Raw genomic sequence first — 13,659 nt, 5'->3', positions numbered from 1 at the left:
GGCTCGCGGCGGCAGTGCGATGGTGTCATCAGCAATTTGAAGTGTTGTGGTCGGCGCAACTGCATCCTTTCGTAGGGCTGTATGGTCGTTAGATAACGTTATGAGCAGGTCGTGGAGGTTAATAATGGCTCCATGCTCGCGGAGAAAATCCATTCGGAGAATCAGGTTTTGGGAGCATTCGCGCAATACAACGAAGGAAACAATGTATGTCGACTCACGAATTCGGAGGCGGGCAGTGCACATTCCTAGCGGTGTCAATAGGTGACCTCCCGCAGTCTGGAGGTTGGTTCCATGTCCCCAAGGTGTCGTTACCTTTCTTAGCTGTGCAGCGAGGTCAGCGCTTATAACAGAATAATCGGCACCCGTATCTACCAGAGCGGTCAGCGGGTGTTTGTCGACAAGGACAGAGATACGAGCAGAGACCCGTTTGTTGTAGATGGCACACGTCGGTGAAAGAATGTCGCCGGATGTCGGCACAAATCGGCGGAGGGTCTTGTAACGGTCGATCAACAGCGGCCTCACCCCCAGTGGTCGCTGTTCTTAGTTTCCCCGGCGCGGGCTTGTGGATCTAGGCGATCTTCCTGCAAGGACGTCCGCAAAGGTCGATTGTTGGCCAGGTGACGTGGAACGCCGTGGAGATGGTGAGCGGGATTGGCGACGCGGAAGGGTTGAGGATCGTTGGCTTGCCAAGTATTCGGCGATAGCACGAGGCCGCTCACCATCTCTTGGTCGACGAGCATCCGGACGAAAGCCAGGAAGACCCATGTGCCTGTAGGCGCACTCACGGTAGATGTGACTTGGTTCACCACAGTGATAACATAGAGGCCGGTTGTCGGGAGCACGCCATACACTGGATTTCCGTGTAAGGGGTGGGTTGTCGTACTGCGGTGGTCCCGAGTAGAACGACGGTGCCGTCTGCAGGGTGGACGGACGGGACGGATAGCCAACAGCCGGTGCAGGAGTACGTAGTGCTTTCGCGTACGTTAATAGCGGAGCTTCGGCTGGACGCGGGGCCGTCATGGGTTGGACTTCGGCTGCACGCAGAGTCGTCATGGGGTGCACCAGCTGCCGAACCTCTTCGCGAACGACATCCGTTAGAGGAGAGCAGTATGGGGCGGAGAAGACACCACGTGCAGCTTTTGCAGCTCCTCGCGCACAATACTGCGCATGAGCTCCGTCAGGTCTTTTACAGTCGTGACGTCAGGTGTTGGCAGGGCCAACGACACTGACGAAAGACTGCCAGGACGCTCATACTGGTACGAACGCTGCCTTAGCATTCTCTCCATTGTCGTGGCTTCGCGGAGGAAATCCTCTACAGTGCTGGGAGGGTTCCACACTAGTCCCGCGAACAGCTGCTCTTTCACTCCCCGCATAAGGAGGCGCACCTTCTTCTCTTCCGTCATTGAGGAGTCGGCTCGCCTGAACAGCCGCGACATGTCCTCAACGAACATGGCAACACTCTCGTTCGGACGCTGGTTTCGGGAATTGAGGAGCCGTTCCGCTCGCTCCTTTCGGTCAAAGCTTCGGAAGGTATTTCGCAACTGGTTGCAAAACTCTGGCCAGGTTGTCATAGTGGCTTCTTGGTTTTCGAACCAAGTGCGCGCAGAGTCCTCGAGATAAAAGTAGACATACCGAAGCTTTCGCTGCTCGTTCCACTGGTTGACGCTGCCGCAACGGTTGTAGTCGTCAAGCCAGTCGTCGACGTCCTCGTAAGGGTCACCATGGAACGGCTTCGGAGTTCGCGGGACGTTGAAGAACCATGGAGGAGGCAGCGTTGATGTTTCTTGGGTTTGCGTTCCTGCACTAGCCATAGTACTGCCGAGTTGTGGAAATGGTCCGAATTCAGGAGGTAGGCCTAGTTGTCGCCTGCTACGCCGTAGGTCAGCTGGTTCTTCCAAGTCGTGACTAGTGTCGGGGCCTTGCTGCTGATTGCAGTGCATACAACACTACCCAGCACCTCCACCAGAAAATGTCACGTGACCACAGAACGACCACAACGTCTGTTCACAGGAGCAGCACTGGACGTCGAGCCGAACTGAAAGTTAGAGCACGAGCACACCAACCGTCCTCTTCTCCTTTCACACCATGGCACATACTCGCATTGGCATGGCTAAACCTCGTTCCATGCCTGTAGCAGTATGATTGCATGCCGTTGGTTCTGAGACTGCGTCTAAAATTGTGGCGCATGATAGGGTAGGATGGGTAATTTTGCAAAATGTGTCCAACGTTTTGAGCCTTTTACCACTTATCGAGCAGTTGCATGTTTCTCTGATCGGCAGCCACAGTACACCACATGTACTTGTTGCGAGAACATGGTGTGTTAGACGCTGAAAGCAAAAAGAAGTCGTAGCCTTTCGCCTATCTGGAAAATTGGGGTAAAGCAAAGCTCTCTGTGTGTACACATGTCCTGCAATTTTTCTTTATTTCTATGATATTGTGCAACTCTCCCTCTTAAGGGGTACTGACAAAATTTCGGGGCCGAGATAGCCTGCGGGGTCGGTTCTCGTGAACATCCGTATATCATCTATAAGATATCAACAGCGAATATAGCTTGGAAGGTATTTTAAATTAACTTTGAAGTTTGCGTGAGCGACCGACATTATAGCGCAATAGACACCCTCCTCGGAGGTGACCCCGAGGTGACCCCCTACTTCCCCCACGTCACCACGCTGCGGCCAACAAACAAGTTATGAAGACGTCATAGCCGCCATTTTTTCTTTTGCCGCGTTAGTTTCCGAAGTCTACATTTCTCGGTGGCTGGTTGCGAGTGCGTGGCCGTGGCGCACGCTTAGAAAGTTTTGTGTTTGGCGGCATTCTAGTGCCGTTTCTTATTCGAAAGTAATTCTTGTTGCGGATCGTGCGGATGTGTGTCACAGTTCTGTGTGCTGACGTCATCAATAGTTGCACACGCTAGGTGGCGACAGTTACACCCAGTTTTTGGAACTCTCGCAAACTGAAACTGATCGGTAATGAGAGGCCTACAATTAATTATCTATCACATGCTACAGCAAATAATGTGTCGTGTCATGACTAACAGCCCTACAGCAACGCATTGCAGCAGAAGAACGCGAGGCCAAATTTTTTGTGTCAGTTCCCCTTTAACTTTTCTTTTCCTTCATGTCTGCAATTATATCTTCACTGATGTACAGTAGACTCTCGCTTAATGGAATATGAAGGGAACAGCAAAAGATGTTCAGTTTAACAGGAGTTTCATTTGCGGAGACACGGACGGGGGGGGGGGGGCACAATTCAGGTACGGAACCAATCATGTGAGAGGCAGTTGCTTCCTTTAAGCAGCAATTCTGTTTAACCGATTTCACTTTACTGAGGGTCAACTTAGCAGCTCAGCACTCCCATTGCAACAGGCAATAATAACAGTCTTATGTGAAACAAATAAATTCAATGATGAAAGGCGACAATGTCATGTGGCGATGCAAGCTCACAAGTGACCTTAATAAAAGACCAGATTTTCGTATTGTGAGCGGCTGATTGCCAACAAGCCCACGATCGAGAAGGTTTCTGGAAAACGGTGCATACAAATACTGTGCACGTGACTGGCGAATGTTTGAGGACTTAGCTGCAGCAGTTTTATACAACTGACTGCAGGCACAGGTTTTTTTTGCGAATTGTACCGCTGTTGTCACTGGCAAAATCTGTATTCTCAAAACAGCTTCATTTGAAACAGCTGTGAAGGTGCCTGTCTCCCCTTTGATTCCAGGCGACTTGTTTGAAAAGGAGGAGGACATTGACAACCCCAAGTTGTGGAAGGATGTAGGAGGCAGCGAGGACCCGCAGAAGCAGTGCAACAGCCGTCAGATGATCCTGGATGTAGCTGACTATATAATCCCTGGACACGGTCCCATGTTCAAGGTCACCGACGAGATGCGCGAGAAGCACGCGACTCTCTTGGAGACTCACAAATATGAAGACAGCAATTGACATGGCACTCGGTCTAGGATGTCATGTCATTTAAACCCACGTTCGACCTTAGTTCGTTATCGTAATTGACACTGTCTGTGATGATGAGTGTGAAATGGCAGGCATTGACTCGAGAGGTGTGAGCTTACACAACCAGCATTTCTAGAAAGCAATTTTCATGTGTGGGCAGACTTTGAATTGTACTTTTATAGCGGAATTATTAGAATAGTTCTGACACGTGGCACGACAGATTTTTATACATGATTAGAATAGAGGCTATAAGGATTAGATTGAGAAACATAACGGGATACCACTTTAAAAAAATAGTCGTGTTACCACGATGTTCATTATTTAAGTTTTTTTAAATGTAATACAGGTGAGAGAATGTACTAGTCTACAAAGCAACGACTAGCTCTGCCACTCACTTGCCCACTTGCATGTCGTCCAATTCCAGACAGGAGGTGTGCATTGAATTTCTATACACAAATAGACAAGCATAACGTATCTCATTATGCAAATGTTTGATCATTCGTACGTAACAAGGAATCTCGACACACTGTGATTGTGTGTCTTAAGTAGCAATGCTCAGTCTTTTTTTAGATTTTGTTCTCGTTGTTGTTTTAAGTTCGTTTGTGCAATAAGACCCAGACTGGAATGTTCTCAGACAGTAATGCTGTGTAGCACTTAAAACGCTAAAAAAATCTGTATGTTGCTTTAATAAAATTTTGTAGATCAATCGGGCAAAGTTTTTAGCTGAGTATTAGCTTTTTTGTTTCTCTGCCAATTGTGATTGCACTCCCGGAAAACTCTTCGCCTGCCGCACTGTACGAAGCTGTTCTTATATGCCAAAGACAAACTTTGAAAGCATTTCAAAGAAAACAAATGACAGTAGTACTATCTTAATTGGTAGTTTTTTTGCTTATGTAATTCAAGAAAGCTTTTGTGAATGAAAAATGAAATTTTTCGTATTCTTGAAACTTCGTTGGCAAATATGAATCTAGTTACAAAAGATATAGAAAAGATAAAAGTCTTGAAAATATAATTTTATGTGTTCTCTCTATTCATTTCGTCCTGTAAAGGTTACTGCGCCTTTGCGTAACACAATACACTGGATAAAATGAACAGTATTGCAGCTGTGATACACTAATTGATGTAGCATACCTTGTTCTCGCAATACTTGTATTTGCACTTCACGAACTTCATTGAACACATTGATGAGGGAAAAACGTAGTTATATCTGGGTATTCTTTGGTCTTTAATGCTTTTGAACTTCAAACTGTTTAATGATAACACTAAGCGCACAAGTCTGTGCACTATTTTTTATGAGTAGGAGTGAACGACATCAGAGTGAGCTTCGGGACCCCGCAAGTTTCTTTTGGCGTCGTAGTGCAATTTGCTGTATGTTTACTAAGGAAGTGTCTCCTGTTTTCTGTGTTGTAGGGTTTGGCTGACAACAGTTTGTTTCCAGTAAGCAAACTTGTCATTTGAAAGTGTGGATATTTTCTTGAGCTTTTGCTGAACATTATCATGCATATGGTCGAATCTGTATATAGTACGTTGTGCTTGAAAGGATCGTGAAGTATGTAGATGATTTGAAACTCAAGATGTGCCTGTCTGAAGCTTATCCACAAGGGTCTGCGTGTCTCAGACAGTTGCTTCTTGTCATGAAAAGTGGAAATTTACCCATGTGTTCCTTTGAGGCTAAAGGTGCGAATGTTTATCACATGCTTGAGAGCTCACGTTGACATGGAAGTGATTGCTTCACTTAGCCACCAGGTTGCTAGATCTCGTTTCAGATCTCATAACTTAGTGTATCTTTCATTGTGTTTCTTAGCTGTTCAATCGCTTGCTTTATTAGCACACATTTTAACAATTAAGTCATTAGAGCATTAGAAAGTTCATTGACATTCATTTTTGCATATTTAAAAACTGTCTCAGCTGAACAAATTGGACAGTTGGTGGTTTGCTTTTCTCATTTTTGTTATTTCATTTTTATACTGTTATTATAGTTTCTCTTTTGTTGTTTGCATGTCTAAAAACTCGTAGCATTTGTAATGTGCTCTAGCCTTGCTTCAGTGTGGGTACATTATGCCTCAAACCCATTCCAACGGTTTTTCACTAATGATTATTTGCACATCTCTCTGGGGCTTCATATTTGCCATGCTGCCATATTTTATTCGCATTGTAGCGCTCGTGCACTGGAGCAACTGAGGCTTTTCTATCGTCATGGCTGGCATGTGTTGTCGTAACAACCGCGTCATCTCAAGCTTAGTTCAAGAGAAGTAACGTAAAGGAGCACTAACTTTGAATTCTTATTTCAGTGACCACTTCAGTTAGCTATAAAGGGACTTTAAGGTATCCTAAAGATCAATGCTCAAGAAAAAAAATGAGTCTAGACATATGTGAAAAATTTTTTAAGCATTGTAATATATTAAATAAATTTACTGTATGAGGTTGATTACTAGGAAATAAAAGTGAACTTTAAAGCATCATTTCTTTTTAAAATTTCTGCTGGTATGCAAGTGCCAAATCTGAGTGCGGCATTATGCATTTTCAAAGTATTTCTTGGTATATTTTGGCTATTGGAGCACAGTCGAGTTGTTAGGACTTACTAGGTGTAGTCCTTGGCTCCAATAAAATATTATGTAATCCACTTTTAGAAGAGATAAACTAGGCCTCAGCTGACACTGCCATAATTCATGATTGATGTGAGCTGGTGCAGAAACTAAATGACAATTGTTACCATCTATACTTCGTTTTTGCTCCTATTTTGGTTTACCAAGGCTGTTCTAACTAGAGGATGACTTTTTATTTGTATAGAAAAGCAGCTAACTGTATGCTATAAAGGTGTAGATGAGACTGTTTTTCTCATTAGCATCTCTCGAAGTGATTCATGTTTGCAGCGGGGTGAGGCAGTCTCTCAGAGTTTGCCTATTTCATTTTTCCAGGCCATACAAACTCAACTCATTACCAACAACTTTACACCTAATCCTCTGTCCCCTGACTGTAATTTCTTGCAATGATACTGATAACATGGGCTATATGTTATGAAAATAGTACATGGGCTGCTGAACTTCTTTTTCTGATCTCAGAGGATATAGTCTAATTTGCTCTGTAAGTTATACTTATCTCTAGCTCTTAGTGGTGTGCTGATCGTTAGGTTTTGTCGTTCATAACACATAGTTCTGTTCTCAGCTCCCCTTTATCTGTTAAAGTCGTAATGTGTACTCTCTCCAATGAGGAACGCCTCTGTAGCAGAATAAGTGACTTACTATTGCATATGCCTTGCCATTTCTCGTAACATCATTAAGACTAACAACGTATCAGGCAGTGCCTAGAACTTTTTTTGTTCTGGAGTGAGTGGTGGCATTTCTTACGGGTGTTGCATGATATATTGCCAAAGTTCATTTTCTAACAGCAATTTGTCTAGGTTCAAAGATCTTTGGCTTTCGGGGCTATGCAGAAGGTCTGTTTGACATAGTCGGGCTGTGGAGTATTTCGGAGTTGGAGTCAAAGAGGCCAGAGGTCAATAAACTGGGGGCCAAAGCTTGGACAGCGATCAAAGGCTTTGCTCAGGATAAAGTGGATGAAATCTTACGAAGCGTCCACACAGGGAACGTCAGTGGCTACATACTCATTATGTATCCCTATTACAAAATGGTTGGAAGTTTTTCCCTATTCAGTGCTATTGCTGTTGACTTCTCTTCCTTCTAGCCAGAATATGCAGTAGTGATATGAAGTTATTCTGCCAGGATGGCTGTTTGTCAGGATCGCTGTTTGTTTTTTGGTAAAAGAGAATCTATTCCAGTTCTGTGGGGCTTTGTAGGTTGGTTTTTGACAATGTATAGCTTTATGACCCTCCGTAGTTCTTTTGAAAAATTTTTTAGCACAGCAAATTTAAATTCAAGAAAGTCGGTGAGCAAGATTGCGGCTTGACAGTGTCTAAAGCTTACTATATGGATTTTAAAATTTCTTAGTTAGCGAGGATAATGGCGTTGATGTATGTACGGCCCACTTAAGCCAGTATAGTGAACAGGGAATGAAACTTTTGCAGAATTGGTGAGCAGTGCAGTACCTAGCCTATATTACATTGCATGCCCTGTGTTTGTGCAAGTGGGTTTCATTTAAAAATTTTATGAGGGCACCATAAATCAATAGCATTTAGCAAGTAGTCGACCTCAAAGCAGAATGGCATGTTAACATTCCAAATCGGCAAACAGCAACATGACTTATGGTACAAGTTAATTCCGGGGCCTGCTTTCTGCTGTCTGTGATGACATTGTTAGTTCCTTAGCTTGAGAGAGCTAGAGACAGTGTGTGGATGAAAGTCTTTACTTAGCAATATGTTCCAGACCCTGCCTTATTTGGGTTTGTAGCACTTTTGTGCTGTTTCGTGACTCTGTAGTTGCAGCTAAGTGTATGCTGTGTGGTTCCTTGTAGAGTCTGGTTTTCTCACAATGCAATGAACTTTGAGGGAGCTCTCTCAAAAGGTCTAGTTGCAGATGTTTACTTGGTAATCACATGGCAGTCTACTCAGCTTACTGTAGTGCTGTTGTAAGCACTTGTTTCTCATGTGTTTCGCTCTCCACTAAGTACCTTTTGTTTTACAGGCTAGTCGAGGGTGTATATTCAAGTAACATATCTTCTTTATCTCTTTGTATATAGGGTCGCACTAGTTTATTAGAAGGTGGCACCAGCCTGTTACACTTGATTATTGAGTGACAGTGATTTAGTGGGTATAAGTGTGCATGCATTTTGATTATGGTACGCAGTTAGTGAGCGACACCTGTACTTGCCGTCGTTGCAAGCGGAGCACCGCATTTTGCTGTGGAAAAGTATTGCTAAGCATCCTCTTTGAGACTTGTGACAGGCTTGTTTACACCTTGTATAGATGCCGTAATGTATTTTGCTGAACTGTACCCAAGATATTTGTGCAAGTATTTTTGCATTTTTGTAGAATATTGCAACTGCATTTTGCAAGAAAAGAAAGAATATGCAAGACATGCTCACTGAATGGATCCTGCTTTTCATCCTTGAGCCATTATTTGTGACGATTATAATTACGACCCTGTACCCTGAATAAATATTGTCAGTGAGTGACTCAGTTTCGGTGTGATGCTTTGGCTTATGAACATTGAACACACATCACGTGTATCAAGTTTAATTCATTTTGGAGGTCCCGTTGCGAGGGCAAGCAGTACCGCCTATGGCAGACATATTGTGATGTACTGTTGCCCTTGTGGAATGGGAGCACGTAGCCTCATGAGCGCAGAGATCAAGCATGGCTTCCATTGGCCCTTATTTCCATCACTAAATGCTGTTTTACCACCACAGGATGGCGTCAAATAAACATATGTCATTTTGTCTGCGGAAATGATGGCAAGTTGAAGCCGTGTGCAACTCTTAAGCTCGTAATGCTTCTGTGTTGCAGGACGTATTGATTATGACTGCACATTGTCATCCACGCGCCCCTACTATACTTAAGCATTTTACATATGAGCTCCCTGGACTGGCTGACGGGTGCCATTAAGACCTTGTTGTAAGGTACTGGAGATGCAATCTCCCAACTGCAGCTGCATGAACCATAGCTTAGACCTTAGTTCTTCAATACCAAGTAGACGTACGTTCAAAGTCATTGCGGCTATGCCTCTTTGGTTTTGGTTGGCAGGAGGGAGGAGGGTGTTTGTAATGTCACTCCGTAGGGCCACGCTGCCCAACTAAAGTGTGATGTCGCCGTCATGTGTTGCACTTCTTTTGAAGATATAGACGTGAATATTCCCCTATGCAAATGACCCTTTTATGGTAACAACTTGGCCCTGCTTGCGTTCCTACCACCATTCTGGAATATTTGGTGGTACAGGCCGCACCCACGTCATTAGCCTGGAACAGAGTAACACCTATTCGTACTAAAAAGTAATTAAGTTAGCTATAAACTTGAATGTTTAAAATGTAATTAGGTTGCATTACAAACCACAGCTGGCCGTAAGTAATGACATTGCATTTAAATTACTTTTTTAAATGCTCGTGCAAAACTTGCGTACACTTATTTTGCTTCACAGATGCATTTAAATCTCGGAAATCTTTGTTCAGCTTCCCAAACTTCAGGCATGACACTCTAATTAAATTAGCTGTTATGATTTTATGCTGTAAAGGAAGTGGATGTGATGTATTGCATTAAAAAGTAATTGCAAAAGTGAAGAGTAATTTTCTTCAAGTTAGTCATTTGATGTAATTCATTACAGTATTTCTTGCACAGAAAAGTAATTTAAGTACTGCAGTTTCATTACTGCTAACGGTGACCTGGGCTAAATACATTAGGGTTGCTTTGGTGCCCCAGGAAAAGGTGTGTGTGTGTGTGTGTGTGCGCGCGCGCATGCACGCACACAGTTAAGCTGACACTTTTAACTGAATTTTTACTCACATGAAAGAAGTAATGAAAAACTAAGAACAGGAAAAAGATCCAAGAATAGGAAACCACCAAAAAAGCATTATCAGTCACAGTGGCCTGCCACGCATTCTGTCAGATAGTGCAACCGATATTTGGCAAACATACCCGCTCGCTTAATTAATAAATTATGCGCGCTTGCTCGTCCTTATTCTAATCCGCGTAAATGAGCTTTCTCATTTTGATGGCGGCGATATAACTTTATCTGTATGTGGTGGTGGTAGTGGTTAGAATGAAGAGGAAAAAAAGGCACCTAATTTCTGTCTGCCTTCAGGCGACACGGCGCAGTGCCTTATAGGGGTGGGGGGAAGGAGGGATAAAAAGAATAGAAGGAAAATAGACGGAGAAGAAGACAGCCAAGCGAGAGAAAAAGGAGGAGATAGGAAAGTGGGGATCCGGTCGAAGCAGTCCAAGGGCGGGGTGCCACAATGCGAGAGCTGCATGGCGTCAGGAGACCGCGGAGGGCGAACCAGTCGGCGGGAGCTACGCTGATGTCTTATTTAAGTGACCACTTCAGTTAGCTATAAAGGGACTTTAAGGTATCCTAAAGATCAATGCTCAAGAAAAAAAATGAGTCTAGCCATATGTGAAAAATTTTTTAAGCATTGTAATATATTAAATAAATTTACTGTATGAGGTTGATTACTAGGAAATAAAAGTGAACTTTAAAGCATCATTTCTTTTTAAAATTCCTGCTGGTATGCAAGTGCCAAATCTGAGTGCGGCATTATGCATTTCAAAGTATTTCTTGGTATATTTTGGCTATTGGAGCACAGTCGAGTTGTTAGGACTTACTAGGTGTAGTCCTTGGCTCCAATAAAATATTATGTAATCCACTTTTAGAAGAGATAAACTAGGCCTCAGATGACACTGCCATAATTCATGATTGATGTGAGCTGGTGCAGAAACTAAATGACAATTGTTACCATCTATACTTCGTTTTTGCTCCTATTTTGGTTTACCAAGGCTGTTCTAACTAGAGGATGGCTTTTTATTTGTATAGAAAAGCAGCTAACTGTATGCTATAAAGGTGTAGATGAGACAGTTTTTCTCATTAGCATCTCTCGAAGTGATTCATGTTTACAGCGGGGTGAGGCAGTCTCTCAGAGTTTGCCTATTTCATTTTTCCAGGCCACACAAACTCAACTCATTACCAACAACTTTACACCTAATCCTCTGTCCCCTGACTGTAATTTCTTGCAATGATACTGATAACATGGGCTATATGTTATGAAAATAGTACATGGGCTGCTGAACTTCTTTTTCTGATCTCAGATAGGATATAGTCTAATTTGCTCTGTAAGTTATACTTATCTCTAGCTCTTAGTGCTGTGCTGATCGTTAGGTTTTGTCATTCATAACACATAGTTCTGTTCTCAGCTCCCCTTTATCTGTTAAAGTCGTAATGTGTACTCTCTCCAATGAGGAACGCCTCTGTAGCAGAATAAGTGACTTACTATTGCATATGCCTTGCCATTTCTTGTAACATCATTAAGACTAACAACGTATCAGGCAGTGCCTAGAACTTTTTTTGTTCTGGAGTGAGTGGTGGCATTTCTTACGGGTTTTGCATGATATATTGCCAAAGTTTATTTTCTAACAGCAATTTATCTAGGTTCAAAGATCTTTGGCTTTCGGTGCTATGCAGAAGGTCTGTTTGACATAGTCGGGCTGTGGAGTATTTCGGAGTTGGAGTCAAAGAGGCCAGAGGTCAGTAAACTGGGAGCCAAAGCTTGGACAGCGATCAAAGGCTTTGCTCAGGATAAAGTGGATGAAATCTTACGAAGCGTCCACTCAGGGAACATCAGTGGCTACATACTCATTATGTATCCCTATTACAAAATGGTTGGAAGTTTGTCCCTATTCAGTGCTATTGCGGTTGACTTCTCTTCCTTCTAGCCAGAATATGCAGTAGTGATATGAAGTTATTCTGCCAGGATCGCTGTTTGTTTTTTGATAAAAGAGAATCTATTCCAGTTCTGTGGGGCTTTGTAGGTTGGTTTTTGACCCAATGTATAGCTTTATGACCCTCCGTAGTTCTTTTGAAGAATTTTTTAGCACAGCAAATTTAAGTTCAAGAGAGTCGGTGAGCAAGATTGCGGCTTGACAGTGTCCAAAGCTTACTATATAGATTTTAAAAGTTTTTAGTTAGCGAGGATAATGGCGTTGATGTATGTTTGGCCCACTTATTTGAGCCAGTATATTGAACAGAGAATGAAACTTTTGCAGAATTGGTGAGCAGTGCAGTACCTAGCCTACATTACATTGCATGCCCTGTGTTTGTGCATGTGGGTTTCATTTAGAAATTTTATGAGGTCATCATAAATCATTAGCATTTAGCAAGTAGTCGACCACAAAGCAGAATGGCATGTTAACATTCCAAATCGGCAAACAGCAACATGACTTATGGTACAAGTTGTTTCCGGGGCCTGCTTTCTGCTGTCTGTGATGACATTCTTAGTTCCTTAGCTTGAGAGAGCTAGAGACAGTATGTGGATGAAAGTCTTTACTTAGCAATATGTTCCAGACCCTGCCTTATTTGGGTTTGTAGCACTTTTGTGCTGTTTCGTGACTCTGTAGTTGCAGCTAAGTGTATGCTGTGTGGTTCCTTGTAGAGTCTGGTTTTCTCACAATGCAATGAACTTTGAGGGAGCTCTCTCAAAAGGTCTAGTTGCAGGTGTTTACTTGGTAACCACATGGCAGTCTACTCGGCTTACTGTAGTGCTGTTGTAAGCACTTGTTTCTCATGTGTTTCTTTCTCCACTAAGTACTTTTTGTTTTACAGGCTAGTCGACGGTGTATATTCAAGTAACATATCTTCTTTATCTCTTTGTATATAGGGTCACACTAGTTTATTAGAAGTTGACACCAGCCTGTTACACTTGATTATTGAGTGACAGTGATTTAGTGGGTATAAGTGTGCATGCATTTTGATGATGGTACGCAGTTAGTGAGCGACATCTGTGCTTGCTGTGGTTGCAAGCGGAGCACCGCATTTTGCTGTGGAAAAGTATTGCTAAGCATCCTCTTTCAGACTTGTGACAGGCTTGTTTACACCTTGTATAGATGCCGTAACGTATTTTGCTGAACTGTACCCAAGATATTTGTGCAAGTATTTTTGCATTTTTGTAGAATTATGCAACTGCGTTTTGCAAGAAAAGAAAGAATATGCAAGACATGCTCACTGAATGGATCCTGCCTCTCATCCTTGAGTCATTATTTGTGACGAGTATAGTTACGACCCTGTACCCTGAATAAATATTGTCAGTGAGTGACCCAGCCTCGGTGTGATGCTT

The 13,659-nt window shown here is 43.0% G+C and overlaps 1 protein-coding gene across 1 annotated transcript in view; it reads left to right on the top strand.

The window, feature by feature from the left end:
* Positions 1 to 9,022, top strand: part of LOC119178497 (metallo-beta-lactamase domain-containing protein 1-like) — a 31,991-nt gene extending 22,969 nt beyond the window's left edge. The window contains exon 6 of the mRNA XM_037429704.2: positions 3,719 to 9,022. Coding sequence (XP_037285601.2) covers positions 3,719 to 3,939 — 221 coding nt within the window. The 3' untranslated portion in view covers positions 3,940 to 9,022. The remainder of the gene's footprint in view (positions 1 to 3,718) is intronic.
* The last annotated feature ends 4,637 nt before the right edge of the window (positions 9,023 to 13,659 follow it).

This window comes from Rhipicephalus microplus, unplaced genomic scaffold (assembly GCF_043290135.1).
Source record: "Rhipicephalus microplus isolate Deutch F79 unplaced genomic scaffold, USDA_Rmic scaffold_67, whole genome shotgun sequence".
NCBI lineage: Eukaryota > Metazoa > Arthropoda > Arachnida > Ixodida > Ixodidae > Rhipicephalus > Rhipicephalus microplus.
The sequence above is the reverse complement of the archived record's forward strand: the minus strand, read 5'-3'. Positions and strand labels throughout refer to the sequence as shown.